This window comes from Acipenser ruthenus, chromosome 21 (genome assembly GCF_902713425.1).
Source record: "Acipenser ruthenus chromosome 21, fAciRut3.2 maternal haplotype, whole genome shotgun sequence".
NCBI lineage: Eukaryota > Metazoa > Chordata > Actinopteri > Acipenseriformes > Acipenseridae > Acipenser > Acipenser ruthenus.
Genome location: NC_081209.1, coordinates 6,702,810 through 6,720,594, shown reverse-complemented (window position 1 = coordinate 6,720,594; position 17,785 = coordinate 6,702,810). Strand labels below are relative to the sequence as shown.

The following is a 17,785-nucleotide window of genomic DNA, read 5'->3' as shown; positions in this document are numbered from 1 at the left end:
TTTGCTGCGTGTTTCGCATTCAATTTCTCAGTTTGCCTTCTCCCCCCAAACAGCAACGCAGTGATGGATCCTGGAGCGGACAGCGACTGGAGGAGTCTCGCTTTCCGACAGAAAGTGGTAGGACAGATGTAAGTTTCCGTGGTTTGTTGTATACTATAGGCAATGTTGGAAACGCTGGTAGCTGGGAGTCTAGACATGGAAGCGATTGAAATACCAGCCGGGAACTGGCGCATTCAAAAAGGCCGTGGTAGCAGCCTCGGTGTTGCTGGCAGTCTCACAGGCAAAAAGCGGGGATGGTTTAGGTGATGACTTGCGATTCCTCGCTCGCACTGTCCCTCTTTTAAGCATAATTTATTGCGATACCGCAATGCTCTCTTAGTCAATATAAAAAGCGAGTCGACTGCGGAAATGTTTGACATTTTTAATAAATATGAACTTATATAGACACGTGTAGAAGTGTAACGAACGGGTTACAAACTAATAAACGAGAAGCACAAAGCACGATTGATTTCACGGGAGTCAACGTTACAACTTTTTGACTCGTGTGTGTTGATTGTGTGTTGAAACCTTGAACTTGAATTAACTTGACTTGTAAAACGTGTTCCTGCTGCTTGGAATAAAAGCTGGTGGTAAATAGCAAGAAGTCGTGTTTGTGTTACTGTGGAATACCACAGTTACTGTACCAGTTCATGTCCAAGACCGGCGCTATGCTCAAGTGATAGCGTTTGAAATGTCTGTCATGGTGACAATGCTGTGATTCATAGGGATTGTACTAAAATGGATGCAGTGGAATAGCTAATGTTATCTGTTTAAGTTAATTATTGGTTGTTTGTCGAATCACATGTATTAAACTGTAATTTTATGTATTAGGGTTTTTGGAGGTGGGGAGGTGATAAAATGCCCAGTAAGAGATCACATTCTTTAGCCGGGGTATGTTTTATAGTTGTGTTTTATTGAATTCCTAAGCTATGAGCACATCTGTCCTTTACATTTTAAATACCTAATTTAGCAGTTTCATCTTTCTGTACAGGCTGCGTTTCACGCTGACTTGAGTAAAGTGGTGGATTGCAAACAGTCAATTCTAGTTTCAGATTTTTGTAAATGCATATTAGCTTCCGCAGGCTGCAAATCTATTAGAATAGTTGCATAGCATTTAGTTTTAAAAATGGACCCTTCACAAATAAATCCGCTCTGAATAATAACACGATTCAAGCAGTTGCAGTATAAAACGATTTTTAGAGATATACAAAATGTATACAGACTGGATATTTGAGTCTGTTTTACTGCCTCGTAAGCCACTATAATATTAAAGGCACGTAAAGAAGGACTGTAATTGCTGTAATTTGACTTTGTTTTCTGATGTGTTTTTATTTCAGTGAAGAGGCTATGCGTAAAGCAGGCACTGCTCACAACAAGTCCAGCAATGACATGGAAAACCATGTCTTTATGAAAGCCAAATCAAGGGTGAGTACTCAGCAGGGATGGAAATAAGAAAAACTGCATAGCAGTTTCACCCACTTCAGGTTGTAATAGCAGTTTATAATAAAACCAGGAATGGATCAAATCCCGACTCCTTGCCTGCTAATTTTCGAGTAAAATAAAGGAACACAAATCAGTTTGTCTAATTACAGTAGTGCTTTAACTTGTTGAAGAGTAATTTGACTTTAGTTCCTTTTTAAAGCTGTTGTAGCAAAAACACATATTTTGTAATGACTGTACGTTCTAGTCTGCCTTGTTTTATTGGCATTGCATTAAACAAGATCATCTGCTTCTAGTTTTGTATTGTTTAAATGCCAAACTCTTCGGTGCCTATTCTTTAGGCTGTGTGTTTCCCTATGTTTTTTTTTCCATTCCTCTAATACATTAGTTGCCACATTTGCTGTATCCTTTGTATTGCTTCTTTGCCAATGAAAATGATGACCGAATATTGCATCAGTCGTGGTGTGAGTCAGAAGACCATGTGCCATAAACTGGAGGTTGTTGAAGTCTTTTGTAGATTATTGTATAACTACCTGAATCTACTAGATCATAACTACGGTTCTTTGTATTCATATACAAAAAACAAACATTGCCAATAATGTTTTCCAATATGTGTTTTTGTTTTACTTTGAAACAGGAGGAATATCTGTCCTTGGTGGCAAGACTCATTATTCACTTCAGAGACATTCGTAAGTACTGTTTAAAATGCAATATGGCTTAGTTTTTTGTACTTGTACAACATAAATTCAAGAAGCTTGCTTTGCAATTGATTTTTTTTAAAGAATGACTTATTGTACCAATTATATTCCAATTGAGACACTGCACCTTTTTTTTCAGATAAGAAGGCCCAAGGCCAAGGTGGTAAGTAAACCTTTTTTTGTATTGTATTTTTGGAGCTCTAACAGTGTGGTAATATTAGACAGGGCTGACTTCATTAAGGCCTTTACTGCAAAGGGCAAGATGAGCTCAAAATACTTAATAATAAATGTATTTAAGTAAATATATATCAGCTTGGATGGCTATTAGTTACGTTGTCCAAGCTGGAATTTATTTGGTCTGATCAGCCTTGTAAAACAAATGATTTTACCATCTTATTACCCCAGACCCCATGAACGCATTACAGAACCTGACAGGGGGTCCTCCCGGTGGGGCGGCTGGCATGGGAATGGTGCGGATAAACCAGCAGATGCTGTCTGGGCAGACGCAGCCGGGGGCATCAGGGATGCCACCTCATGGCTTGCAAGGTGTTGCTAACGCTGCACAGCAAAGTAAGTGGCAAGAAACTACAGACATACTATTAAGAGATACTACACTTTTCAATTAGAAAAAAACAAAACCAAGCCCTCTTGATGGATAGAGCCCATTAAGCAGTTGTAGAAGTACTGACTTGGTTCTCTAGCTAATTCACACACTTCCTTCTAGGTCTTTGAAAGAATGCTTTCTTAATTTAATGCAAATGCAGGTAAAAATTGCTGTATAAGATTAATTAACAAGCAGTCTTTATTTACTTATTACTTTATTTACAGCCATTGTGAGAATCCTAGCTGAATGAAACAATGGTACTTTCTTTTTATTATGTACTACACAAAATATTAGGCAAATTGTATGACTTTTGCTTGAAAATCATTAAGGAATTAAACACCATTGTGTGCTGTGCTTCTGAGGTGCTTACATTAATCTCATGGATTTAAACTCCCTTCTAGCATTGATACAGAGACAAGGATTGGCTTTGCTGCTTTGTTTTTGGCACTACCACCTGCTGTACAGTAGATATTAGTTGTGTACAAATACAATGACACATATAATACCGTTACATTAAGCTTCCTCCTTTTCCATTGTAGATCAGCTCCAAATGCAGCAGTTAGCTCAACAGCAACAGCATCAGCAGCAGTTTCAGCAGCAGCAAGCAGCCTTGCAACAGCAGCAGCAGCAGCAGCAGCAACAGCAATTTCAAGTGCAGCAACAGTCTGCCATGCAACAGCAACAGTTTCAAGCGCAGCAGCAACACATACTCAAGCTGCAGCAGATGCAGCAGCAGCAGCAGCAGCAGCAGCAGCAGCAGCAACAACAAAACCAACAGCAGCAGGTAATGAATGCTTGAGATTTTATTTTGCAAAGTCTCCACCAAGCCTATTATTGGTGCTGCAGTGTACGCTACAATAATGGATAACTGGGCCAATTCTTCAAATCTGTGTACTGTATGTGGTTCTGTGAGCCATGGCTTTGTGCATGCCTGCAAATGCATCAGTTGTGTTCTATCTTTAGCACTGCCTTCCATGCCAGCACAAGCACTCGCCCCTGAATAAAACCAGAGTACCAAACTGGTATTCGGTTTCTTAATAACAATATGAAAAACTTACATGTTATCTATTTTTTATGAACACAAAATTTACGATCACATTGGCACTTCAATACTGTGAACTCTAGTTTGTAAGGCTAAGTCTAGAGGACCTCGGACAAGTTGTACACTCAATCAGATATTAGTTTTTCTAACAAGTTGCATATATTCTGCTTTCGCTGTGCAGCTTTGCTTTAGCTTGAAGTGTGTTGATTAATAGCTGAAGCCAAATACGTAGTTAGCAGATTACTTTGCACCATCTCCTAGATTTAGCTTTTAAATTAATGCTCTGTTTTAATGCACTGATCTCTTGCGCCAGTTGCCTAGGTTACAGTAAGCTTGATCTAGACCAACAACAATGTTCAAGAAATCGGTCTCACTCCATCTGTTTCTAGCAATCTCATCCCATTTCCAGTATACAGTACAGTATTTCCAAAGTCATGTGGGGACACAATTAAGAATTGGTGTATTAGGGCAGCTGTGATCAGACTGGATTTAAAGATACAAAATTCCATGCAATATTTTGCTTATTATTATTATTATTATTTATTTCTTAGCAGATGCCCTTATCCAAGGCGACTTACAATTGTTACAAGATATCACATTATACAGATAACACATTATTTTTACATACAATTCCCCATTTATACAGTTGGGTTTTTACTGGAGCAATCTAGGTAAAGTACCTTGCTCAAGGGTACAGCAGCAGTGTCCCCCACTGGGGATTGAACCCCCAACCCGTCGGTCAAGAGTCCAGAGCCCTAACCACTACTCCACACTGCTGCCCGCTTATGACTACAATTGGTCCTCTAGTACAGTTTGAGACCTTTTTCATGTAAAACAGTGTTCTCAATTTGTGCAATTCATCTTTTTGAAATGTTAGTTTCTGGAAAAGGGCTGGAGGACAGAGGCGTCACCTCTTGCTTCAGCTCTTTATATAAAAAAATTAAATTAAAAAAAAATGTAATGCCTTTTACACCTCCCCCCCACACACATGCCTTTTACACCTCCCCCCCACACACACTTTTCGATTACAATTAAATATACAAAAAAACCTTTGGCATTCTGCAATTTCTTTTTAGATGCTTCCTCCAAGATTGCAGCAGCAGCATCAGCAATTGCAGCAACTTGCGCAATTGCAACAGCTCCAGCAGCAGCAACAGCAGCAGGCGCAGGCACAGGCGCAGGCGCAAGCAATGCAACAGCAGCAGGTGCAGCAGCCAATGCAACAGCCTCAGCACCAGCAGCAGCAGCAGCAGCAGCAGCAGCCTCAGTCCATACAGCAGCAGATGCAGCAAATGGCACAGCAACAACAAGCCCCCCAGCCCCAGCAAGCTCAGCTGCCACCACAGTCCCAGCAGCAAACCATGGTGCCCCAACCTCAGTCCCTAGCAGGGCAGATACAAGGACAGCCCGTCCAAACTGGGGGTCTCACACAGCAGCAGCAGCAGCAGTTAAAGATTCAAGCCATGCAGGTAAAACTGGGCAATGTTGTTGGATTAAGCCTAGAGAATAAGCAGCAAAAAAGTGTATCTGCCTAGAACAGGTGTAGCACCGTGTTGGGCATTAACTAGCTTCTGCAGTTGCTAACTCTTTTCATTGTTTGCTTTTTAAAAAATAAATAAATTAGGGTGCATGTGTGCCTGCTTCATATCCGACTGTCCTGTAATTTAACAAAAACTAAAAATAACTTGAATGCAAATATGTTACTATGTCACACATACCCCTGCTTGTGACAAAAATGAGACATTTATGTTTACTAGAACCAGCTTAAAAAAAACACCTTGAAGCTTTGGTTTCAGTATTGCTTAGGTTATAAGTGATCTGAGTTTGGTGGTCTACACTTAGCCCTCTATGACAAACCACAGCGTAAATAATTCTGAAATCATGGAACAATGTGCCTGGCAGACTCTGCTCGAGGGAGGTGCTGATTGAGGTCCCTCTCTTTCGTGACCACTACAATAAACTATAATATACATCAAATCAGTAATTTGACACTGTTCTGGACAGTTACAGGCTCATGCTCAAATGGTTCAGCAGCAGCAGCAGCAGCAGCAGCAGCAGCAGCAGCAACAACAAGCACAACAGGCAGCTCAGCAACAGGCTCAACACCAAGCCCAGCAAGTTGCACAGGCACAGCTAGCAGCAGCAGGAGGAGCTCCTGGACAGGTAAGGCTGGCTCATAGAGGAAGGTGTGATTGGTGCAGGCCTGTAGTGAATGCATGCTTCTCATTGGCATGGTAGTGGGGTTACTGGTGGCTTTTGTATGTATTGTAAACAGTGATAAATGGCAAAATAAAAACACCTAGACTTAACACTGTGAAGCACAAAAAGAAGCTGATATTATGTTTGTGGTACAAGCACTCTTGCAATGGTGCTGGAAGTGATAATAAGGTTTTCTATAGAAAATGCAATTGGGTTGTCAGTGCATTTGACGTTGAATACATGTTACCTGAATATACGTTCTCGAGTGCTGCCTTGAAATTTGAGTCGTCACTGAAATCCACTTTCATAGACTTTGTATGATGGTGCTGCTAGTACATTGCGGTGAAAAGAAGACTGCACACACATTGTCAGCAATTACTCCATGTATTTAAGGTAATTGCTACTAATGTAAGGACCTTTTTTATGAATGACAGTGTATTATTCCTTTCTGGCTGTTAAAACTCCTCCTGTGTTATAGTATGGTTTACGTTCTGATATGTGGTTTAAAACAGCTTGCTGATTTATCTGATGTTAATTTCCCCCCTGTGATTTATATATGAATGGCAGATTCTGACACCACTGTCTGTCAGAGATCAAGAACAGGTGCCCATGACGGGGGCTTGTATAATCTTTTCATTCCACTGCCCCAATTTCAACTGCTAATATTTTCAATGTTATGGTAACTCCTCGTGCAAAATCTTCTGCCATATTATGCTCATGTGTCTTTTTGTTTTCTGGATGATACTGGCTTCAAGCTCAGTATACTACTGTATTCTATGATTCTCGTGGTCAAATTCGATCGTGGTTATTGTACAAGAAAAAAGTGATCTTTGCGGCAGTAATTTGACAATGTTTCTGCTGCTCTGTCGTTGCTTCATGTCTCTCTTTCTGTTTGTGGTACTCTTTTCATATTTGCAGGGTTATATGAGCACTGTGTTATATGTGTTGGAGACCATAACAAAAAAAAGTGTTAATTTCATATGGTATGTTCCCTAAAACCCTACAGCAATCTTGAATTGCTTTATGCAAAAAAGGGTTCGACGCTAGCATGAAAGAGTTAAGAGGGGAAAGTGGAGACAGGTTGGAAATCACTTGATCACTGGTAATTCATTATTATTATTATTATTTTTTTTTATCAAAGTAATTATAATATTAGATTTGAAGAGGTTATACTGTTTAGATTAACTGTGATATACAAACACCAGCTTTCAAAACCACAAAAGACTCTTCAGGTGTAAGTGGAAATAAAAAAAAAAAAACAGGTGTTAATTCATTTGTATCGATCTTGCAAAAGAACTATCTGTTCAAGATGATCCATGGATTCTTTTTTTTTTCGGGGGGAGACTAATTATTCCTTAATTTTTACATTTCTATATACTGAATAGAAAATCTCTGGCTATGGCCTGGCCGATAGAAAAATCTAGCGTTAATTGAATTGGCAGCTTTTGGTATCTTATGAGCACAAAGCTGTGCACCTCAGGACCTAGTTAGAATTTGCTGTAGCATGTCTCATTTAGTTTGAGAAGAAAGCTTGTCAAATAGGTTTGAACAATTACACTGATAGATTGCTGAAGCAATATTTACCAAGTAATGTGCACCGTTGCAGCTGTGGGCCCCACTTGGTTAATCTGTAACCCTCTCTGCAGCTTATTGGGTTTGAATGTAAAGCATTGTGTCTCATTCTGTTCTACCATCTGGATCTGTTTTTCATTTGGTACCAAGATCTTTTATACCGATTAATTAGGTTTTGTAGTCCAGGTTGGAAAGGCATGTATAGAAACTGCTGAACAATAGATGCGGTTCCCGCTGTAGACTTTGTGTAACAGTAGTTATAACGAATTGTGGCTGTTGCTAAGTGGGGCCGGGGTACGAATCTAGCCATGCAACGCTTTATGAATGATAGCTTCCCACCTGGTGACCTTGGAAGTGGAGTCGCTCTGCATTTTGACAAGTCCTTTTAATATGGCTGGATTGAGAGCCATTGTTCTTTTCCCACCATGCTACGTGGCATGCATCTGTGCTTCATGAGAATGTTGTATGCGTATTTTTTCTTTTTTTCTTGTGGCTGCTATTGCATGCTTGCCTATGTGTTACAGAAATATATTTTGCTAGAGATCACTGCATTTGTATTGCTATTATAAACTAATAGAGGCACAGAGTTTGACTTTCAGTCCTTCTGTTTCTTTATTAGTTCTTTTTTCTGTTCTGGGTGTTGCTTTAATTTTGTGCCTTTTGTTCTTAACAAACTAAAAGCACATGCATACTTTTAGCTTGTCCTATCATTTTATAATTTTTGCTGTACATCAGTAAACATTCATTGTACAAGATCACACCCCCTCACATGTAACACTAGATTTAGACCAAAAATATCTGGTATGAGTAATTGCTTATTAAGAAATAACTATTCTTATAAAATGCTTTCATATCTATTCATACCTCAAAATAGTTACACATATTAGCTGAGAAATTTAGTAAAATAAGTTGTAGTCATGAACTGTATAAATTATCAGAAACCTTTAGGATAAGCATTCTAGTTATTTCAAAATAGCACCTTTTTAGTTGGTATAGCTGCCATCATAACTGTAACCCATTGGTCATTTTAATATTTTCCTAGCACTTTTATTTTCATTTCAACACCGACCTAAATTTCCAGATCTTCAGTCCCACACATTGCACTCTCAGTTTGTCTTGTAGGATATCTATGCATGCATGTGCTTCCTTCCATTCCTGCAATGCACTGCGTTTCTTGTTTTGCTATTACATGTCTGTTGTCCCTCTGTCCTCCAAGATGATGTCCCCTAATATGCTCCGAGGTGGGATGCAAATACAACCACGGTTACCCCGCGCGGCCGCAGCCTCTGCAGTGCCTCAAAACTCCGCTCCTTTGGGAGGACAGCAAATGCCACAGGTATTTCCATCGTGTATTGCGCACAGCGAACAAAACGATAGATTACAATGCATCTGCTGGTCATTGGCATTGGCATATAGAACATGGATGCCACTGTAAGTAGCTTTCACAATTTTAAATTTTAATTTGTAGCAGTTGTCTGTTTTTTATAACCTTGCAGTGGCTCGCACTTGATTGGTCTGAAGCATATGTTTTTTATATCGCGAAAAAATGTGGTTTGGTGTATACTGTCTTTTAACTACTGTACATTTATTTCTATTAAAGGCATCCCAGCTTGTCAAGCTCTTCTGTGTGTGAAACCCTTGATCCTAGCAGTAGCTATTTCTGTTTTGGTGAACAGATGTCTTGCATATGAAGTGCCTGGGTTGAAACCAAATGAGATTTTATAAAGCCATGTACTATAACATGGCTGTATCTTTTCCTCTTTGCAGTATGAAGATTGCGTAATGAAGTTTAAAGGGTTTGAAATGACTAAGTACTGCAAATGTCAGCAATGTGGAGGGCGAGGCACCTCCTGTTCTGTTAGTTAGTAATGTTTGCATTTTAACAAATAAGATCGTATATCTAAGGTAATGTCTTGGGTTCATTACAGCTGTTTGTTTAAAAGACAATGGTTTGGGTTAGGAAAGAGATGGAAAAGCTGTTTCTTCAGTTACTGGAACTGGATGTTTTTGGCCATATGTTAAAGTTGACGCATTTCTGAATCCTGCTTATTTAATAAATACCAGGGGGTTGTGTGTGTGTGTGTGTGGCTGTGTCTGTGTGATATTTTTTTTCTTCTCAAACTTACAGTAGGTCCATTTAGTGGCATTAACATCCTGTGTTTGGTATGTGGCTGTGAAATGATGCTTGAGTAAATGACAAGTGTTTTTTTCTGTAATTTCTGGTAATTAAATCATTGCCATGTTGTGTAATTTATTTTGTGTTGCACTGATTGCTCAAAAAGTAACCAAATTGCCACAGTTGTATAGGGGCATACCCAAGACAGGGACTGGTTAACTAGCCTGTTGTGTACAGTTATTTTTTCTAGATTGTACTAAATCTCTTTTTAGAGTACGGTAAATATGGCCAGTACTGAAATTCAGTTAATATATATATATATATATTTTTTTCGCTTTCTAAAATGCTTGTGTGCCAAATAATTTTCTACTTTTAGTATAAACTATTTCTCTTTTGTACCTTAATAAAGAACATTGTGCATCCTTGTCTAGCAAATGTCTAAACTTGTACATGTACATCTGTAGGGGGATCAGTGCATTATAAAGTGTCGATTGTGCACCGTCATAATTTAACATTGACAAAAGTGTTCATTCTGTGGATTCCTTAGTCTAAACAAACAAAAAAATAAAAAGCAGCGGAATTTAATTAATTTCTTTTGCCTGGCTTGCTGATTTTTATCGGACCCACTTTTTCTTTCCAATCCGCTCTGTATTTATTTGACTGGTTTGTGTCCGCAGGTCAGTCAAGGCAATATCACCATGATGTCATCCCCCTCTCCGGTACAGCAGGTGTCGACGCCCCAGTCGATGCCCCCTCCCTCGCAGCCACAGCCTTCCCCTCAGCCTCCAACCTCCCAGCCCAACTCCGTCAGGTAAATGAGGCTGCAAATTTAGTATTTAAAACAAACAAATAGTTTCAATTGTTCGTGCTCAGTTTAAACCCAAAACAGTTTTTCCTTTCTTGTTTTAAGTCCTTACAGGAATCTGGATAACCCTAGGAGGTGGATAGTCTTGTTCACCTCCTTTTAATCAGCTGTAAAATGGATATGTCATTCTTATGAGCTGCCAAATCAAGACAATTACCTTTTAAAATTAAAATTGCTAATATCAAATCAAAGGGTTGTTTGTCGTCTTTAATGGAACCCCTAGACTCGTATTGGAGCGCTTCTCAGACACTAGTGGGCTGTTTCTGTTTCAGCTCCGGACCGGCCCCATCTCCAGGGGGTTTCCTTCCCAGTCCCTCCCCACAGCCCTCCCAAAGCCCGGCCACAGCACGCACACCACAGAACTTCAGCGTGCCCTCGCCAGGACCACTCAACACTCCAGGTACCTGGATACTATAATGCTATAAACAGCCAATATGACTTATTATAAATCAAAAATCAACCAATCACAGTGAAGTATTTGTCAAAATTCCAGTACATCTTATCCTGTGTACAGATGCCATCCTGTTCATTGAACACTACACTTAATTCCAATGTTCAAAAATCAAACCAAAACACTACCTTTGCTACCTTTTTATGAACTTGGCACTAATTTCTCCAAAGAAAATATTACTGAAATTGCAAATAGGAAAGCACTTTTTTTTTTTTAATTGTAGTTTTTTATATATATAAGTATTCTCACCCACAATGCCTGTAGACCTACACACATTATTCAAGGGTTGTGGCAGTTGTTTCTAGGTGTGCTAGAATATTGTATGTACATTTGTGAGTAATTTAAGGTCAGTATCAACCCTGCCACCCCTCCCCCCCCCCCCCAATTACCAAGTGTACCCTGCAATTAAATGACCCAGAGTGAATGCTGGTAGTGCCTGATGTATGGGCGTTATGGATTAAATATTGCATGTGATTTTGTGTCTTATTTTTGTGTATTATTATTTTCCAGGTAACCCCGGTTCCGTTATGAGTCCTGCCAGCTCATCACAAACAGAGGAACAGCAGTACCTGGAGAAGCTCAAACAGTTATCAAAGTACATTGAACCTCTCAGGAGGATGATTAACAAGATTGATAAAAACGAAGGTAGGTGAAGCGCCCGCATTCTGTTTTGTGTACAGCATTTTCAGATTTAGCTTGTGCGTGTCATTAGTGCTGTATACAGGATTTCTTTAACTTCAATATTTACTTGTCTTCTTGTGATCCTCAGATCTGTATTATTGTATTGTAGAATTCCACAACCTAGATCATCTCCACTCCTCTTTTTGCAGTGTTTTGATCCCTGTAGATCATTGGTCTCCAACCCTGGTCCTGGAGAGCCCCAATCCTGCAGGTTTTATAGGTGTCTTTACATCATCAGTGGCGAAAGATCTGGACCTGTTAATCTTGACTAATTAAGCCAATAATTGGTTCAATTAAGTAACAGAGATTGGTTGAAACGAAAACCAGCAGTCACAGTAGCTCTCTAGGACCAGGATTGGAGACCCCTGCTGTAGATCATAATGTTATTTGGTCACATGGCTCTAGGCACTGCCAGGAATGCAGCTTTAGCATTTAAATGGCATGCATGCATACACATAGCTGTCACAACAGCCTCCACGTTGCATTCAAACACTCTTAACAGTTTTTTCAGTGAATAAATGCTTTGTCCCTTTTTAAATAGCTGTTTTAGTAGTTGCCACCCCTATTAGTTGCAACAGAAAACCTATTGCACAGAAAAGATTTCAGTGGGTTATATTTGAGTCCAAAGTAGAGATTTTCTACCAAGCCAAAGAGAGGATGTGGAATTCCTTTGACAGCGAAGACCGATTTCACTAGTCATATAATTGTTTAACTTTTTAAAATAGTAACCAACAAGAAGCATTACAGCATGCTTTATTTTAAAATTATTTTATAGTTTATAAGCTGTCATTGCCTTATTATTGAATTAGAAAATGGAAACTGGTATTTCTTTCATTCATCAGTTTAATTGTATTTTTGTTCTTTGATCTTGTTCACAGACAGGAAGAAAGACCTCAGTAAGATGAAAAGTCTGTTGGATATTCTGACTGACCCTTCGAAGCGGTAAGATCTGGGAGAGGCGTGGGGTGGTCTTTGAAATAATAAAACTGTGCTTGGCAGCATGAGGCACTAGAGATTTTAGAACAGAGAAAGCTACAAGATTAGCTTTAATAAAACCTGTTGCATATGGGCAGTCATACTTGCGCTCATTTCTGTTGTAAAGATCCAACAATGAAATAATTATCTGTTGAAGTAACGCGCAGATTCCAAATTCCGCAACCAGACGGTGAAAGAATGTGTCATTAGGGTTTTCTTATAAAGATCTAGTATGTAAAGATTCTAAAATGTAAATTAAAAAGTCATTTTAACATTTATGACTTCTCCTCTTACAGCTGTCCATTGAAAACTCTGCAGAAGTGTGAAATTGCTCTTGAAAAACTGAAGAATGATATGGCAGTGGTGAGTTCAGTGGCTTTTTAAAGTTATATTTATTTCTTTTTTTACTAGTTGCTTGTTTTGAAATTGTGGACACATTTGGCATTTACTTTGTAAATGTTTTGTATTGCAGCCAACACCTCCTCCCCCGCCAGTACCCAGTACGAAGCAGCAGTACCTGTGCCAGCCTCTGCTGGATGCCGTCCTGACAAATATGCGCTCCCCTGTCTTCAACCATTCCCTCTACCGCACCTTTGCACCGGCCATGACCGCTATTCACGGACCTCCAATCATGTAAACATTACTGTTTGATCACTGATACATTAGGTCTTTTTGTTTATTTTTAACAGATCCTTCTGCCAAAGAGGATCCTTTATTTTTATTACAACCCAATAGTGCCTACTGTTACAATAGTAGTAAATCCATATGTGTTGCATTCTATGGCGTAAAAGAAAAATGAACCCTTTCATGTCAGTCATTTGAACAAAGCAGTTGCCGCCACAGTGAGCGTTATATGTGTCTCCCCACTGGCTGCTTTTCTAATGAACATTTCTAATGGCCATTGATTTGCTTTAGAACCTATATGCTTTTACAGTACTTGGAGATAACCTATAGAGAGCAACATGGGTAAAAAAAATATGTTCACCTTAAATTAGGTTTTAAAAGAATTTCAACCGAGTCAAGCTGAATGGACTGTCTGTATCACAGGGGCCCAATAATCTCTGCTCGGAAACGGAAACATGAAGACGATGAAAGGCAGACAATCCCAAATATCCTGCAAGGGGAAGTGGCGCGGTTAAATCCGAAATTCCTCGTCAATCTCGACCCTTCTCACTGCAGTAACAACGGAACTGTTCATCTCATTTGTAAATTAGGTGAGCATCAGATTGGAACTTTTGATATTACGTTCCCATTGTAAAGTAGGCCATCATTAAGATCAGAAGTTTAATGCATGTACAGTAAAAATATCTGTGGTTGTTTTCTTTCTTTTGTAGGCACCGCTTGTATATGTTGACTTTGCTTGCAGCTTTTTAAATAAGAGGTTGGCACCTGTTGACTACAGTTCATTCTTGGTTAATTATGTTCTGAAGGTTAATAGCTTAATGTTTCTGCCAGTAGCAATACAGATACAGTAAGCTAATGTGTGTGTGTGTGTGTGTGTGTGTGTGTGTGTGTGTGTGTGTGTATATATATGTATATCTATCTCTGGAAAAAATTAAGAGATCACTGCAAAATTATCAGTTTCTCTGGTTTTACTATTTATAGGTATGTGTTTGGGTAAAATGAACATTTTTGTTTTATTCTATAAACTACTGACAACATTTCTCCCAAATTCCAAATAAAAATATTGTCATTTAGAGCATTTATTTGCAGAAAATGACAACTGGTCAAAATAACAAAAAAGATGCAGTGTTGTCAGACCTCGAATAATGCAAAGAAAATAAGTTCATATTCATTTTTAAACAACACAATACTGATGTTTTAACTTAGGAGGAGTTCAGAAATCAATATTTGGTGGAATAACCCTGATTTTCAAGCACAGCTTTCATGCGTCTTGGCATGCTCACCAGTCTTTCACATTGATGTTGGGTGACTTTATGCCACTCCTGGCGCGAAAATTCAAGCAGCTCGGCTTTGTTTGATGGCTTGTGACCATCCAGCTTCCTCTTGATCACATTCCAGAGGTTTTCAATGGGGTTCCGGTCTGGAGATTGGGCTGGCCATGACAGGGTCTTGATCTGGTGGTCCTCCATCCACACCTTGATTGACCTGGCTGTGTGGCATGGAGCATTGTCCTGCTGGAAAAACCAATCCTCAGAGTTGGGGAACATTGTCAGAGCAGAAGGAAGCAAGTTTTCTTCCAGGACAACTTTGTACTTGGCTTCTGCAAATAAATGCTCTAAATGACAATATTTTTATTTGGAATTTGGGAGAAATGTTGTCAGTAGTTTATAGAATAAAACAAAAATGTTCATTTTACCCAAACACATACCTATAAATAGTAAAACCAGAGAAACTGATAATTTTGCAGTGGTCTCTTAATTTTTTCCAGAGCTGCGTGTGTGTGTATGTATGTATGTATATATGTATGTATACAGACGTGCTCAAATTTGTTGGTACCCTTACAGCTCATTGAAATAATGCTTCATTCCTCCTGAAAAGTGATGAAATTAAAAGCTATTTTATCATGTATACTTGCATGCCTTTGGTATGTCATAGCATAAAGCAAAGAAGCTGTAAAAAGAGATGAATTATTGCTTATTCTACAAAGATATTCTAAAATGGCCTGGACACATTTGTTGGTACCCCTTAGAAAAGATAATAAATAATTGGATTATAGTGATATTTCAAACTATTTAGTTTCTTTAATTAGTATCACACATGTCTCCAATCTTGTAATCAGTCATTCAGCCTATTTAAATGGAGAAAAGTAGTCACTGTGCTGTTTGGTATCATTGTGTGCACCACACTGAACATGGACCAGAGAAAGCAAAGGAGAGAGTTGTCTGAGGAGATCAGAAAGAAAATAATAGACAAGCATGGTAAAGGTAAAGGCTACAAGACCATCTCCAAGCAGCTTGATGTTCCTGTGACAACAGTTGCAAATATTATTAAGAAGTTTAAGGTCCATGGAACTGTAGCCAACCTCCCTGGGCGCGGCCGCAAGAGGAAAATCGACCCCAGATTGAACAGAAGGATAGTGCGAATGGTAGAAAAAGAACCAAGGATAACTGCCAAAGAGATACAAGCTGAACTCCAAGGTGAAGGTACGCCAGTTTCTGATCGCACCATCCGTTGCTTTTTGAGCGAAAGTGGGCTCCATGGAAGAAAACCCAGGAGGACTCCACTTTTGACAGAAAAACATAAAAAAGCCAGACTGGAATTTGCTAAAATGCATATTGACAAGCCACAATCCTTCTGGGAGAATGTCCTTTGGACAGATGAGTCAAAACTGGAGCTTTTTGGCAAGTCACATCAGCTCTATGTTCACAGATGAAAAAATGAAGCTTTCAAAAAAAAGAACACCATACCTACAGTGAAACATGGAGGAGGCTCGGTTATGTTTTGGGGCTGCTTTGCTGCGCCTGGCACAGGGTGCCTTGAATCTGTGCAGGGCACAATGAAATCTCAAGACTATCAAGGCATTCTGGAGCGAAACATACTGCCCAGTGTCAGAAAGCTCTGTCTTAGTCACAGGTCATGGGTCCTCCAACAGGATAATGACCCAAAACACACAGCTAAAAGCACCCAAGAATGGATAAGAACAAAACATTGGACTATTCTGAAGTGGCCTTCTATGAGTCCTGATCTAAATCCTATCGAACATCTATGGAAAGAGCTGAAACTTGCAGTCTGGAGAAGGCACCCATCAAACCTGAGACAGCTGGAGCAGTTTGCTCAGGAAGAGTGGGCCAAACTACCTGTTAACAGGTGCAGAAGTCTCATTGAGAGCTACAGAAAACGTTTGATTGCAGTGATTGCCTCTAAAGGTTGTGCAACAAAATATTAGGTTAGCGGTCCCATCATTTTTGTCCATGCCATTTTCATTTGTTTTATTATTTACAATATTATGTTGAATAAAAAATTAAAAGCAAAGTCTGATTTCTATTAAATATGGAATAAACAATGGTGGATGCCAATTACTTTTGTCAGTTTCATGTTATTTCAGAGAAAATTGTGCATTCTTCATTTTTTGTGAAGGGGTACCAACAAATTTGAGCACGTGTGTGTGTGTGTGTGTGTATCTATATATATATATATATATATATATATATAGTTTTGTCTTTACCAGAAAGACAGTATTTTTACAGCTTGAATGATCTTCAGAACAAACTAATCTAAATATATATATATAAACAAACAAGCTATAGGAATATCACAGATCTTATTATTTTTGGTCTAGATGATAAAAATCTTCCCAGCGTACCTCCACTCCAGTTGAGCATACCAGCAGATTATCCAGAGCAGAGTCCACAATGGTCAGATGATGCACAGCACTATGGTAAAGAACCCTTTCTGACAGCTTCTAACTTCATTTTTTCACTTGCCAAGTAAGAAAATGTTCATACTATTAATTTAATTATGAGAATAGTGGCTTATAAAAAGAAGTTCGTAAGTGTGTTCCTTATTTCATTTTGTAATTTTATGTTTTTGATTTTTCTTGCAGAAGCAAATCCCTTCTTGCAAACGGTTCATCGGAACATGACATCCAAACTTCTTCAGCTTCCTGACAAGCACTCAGTAACTGCACTTCTCAGCACGTGGGCACAGAGTGTAAGGCAGGCCTGCTTGTCTGCAGCATAGTGCTGTTGTAACAAGAGCTAAGTTGGTTTGTAAAAATCATGGCAATTGATTGTTTGTACTGAGAATGTATACACAGGGCAGTAAAATGACCTCCCCCATATAGAATATTGTGATGAAGAATTTATAAAGTGTTTACTCCTATCTTTCACTTGCAGTGTGCAAGTTTATAAACTTTTTTTTATATGAACCTGTCTTCTGAAACTATCTAGTAGATTATTAAATAAATACTTATTCTATAGTTTGGAGATTCATATTTTTTTCTCCAGATAAGCAAAAGATCAAAAGTACACTGAGCGTTGCATGAAAAGAGAATTAAGAGCTGATAAATCATCAACACAGGGTGCACAAAGTGGGAGGATTGGCTTGAATCTGATCCAGGTAGCAGACTGCAAGTGTTTTTTTTTCTTGGAAACCCCACGAACATATCTGTGCTGTTTATATTCACATTGATTGAGGTGT

The 17,785-nt window shown here is 39.0% G+C and overlaps 1 protein-coding gene across 3 annotated transcripts; it reads left to right on the top strand.

Annotated features, from left to right (window-relative positions):
* Positions 1-2: 2 nt before the first annotated feature.
* On the top strand, positions 3-17,564 carry LOC131699052 (mediator of RNA polymerase II transcription subunit 15-like). Of its 3 annotated transcripts, none has more exons than XM_058994627.1 (18): positions 3-128; positions 1,377-1,464; positions 2,117-2,168; positions 2,317-2,340; positions 2,583-2,747; positions 3,321-3,565; positions 4,900-5,292; positions 5,834-5,986; positions 8,811-8,930; positions 10,388-10,521; positions 10,848-10,975; positions 11,537-11,671; positions 12,586-12,649; positions 12,979-13,045; positions 13,155-13,315; positions 13,730-13,896; positions 16,926-17,024; positions 17,190-17,564. In XM_058994627.1, the coding sequence occupies exons 1-18, from the start codon at positions 64-66 to the stop codon at positions 17,324-17,326; spliced, it is 2,397 nt and encodes a 798-aa protein (XP_058850610.1). In that variant the 5' UTR covers positions 3-63; the 3' UTR covers positions 17,327-17,564. The 3 variants fall into 3 exon arrangements, with proteins under 3 accessions (XP_058850610.1, XP_058850609.1, XP_058850611.1); XM_058994626.1 differs by having other exon boundaries at positions 5,828-5,986; XM_058994628.1 differs by lacking the exon at positions 8,811-8,930 and having other exon boundaries at positions 5,828-5,986.
* Positions 17,565-17,785: the final 221 nt, after the last annotated feature.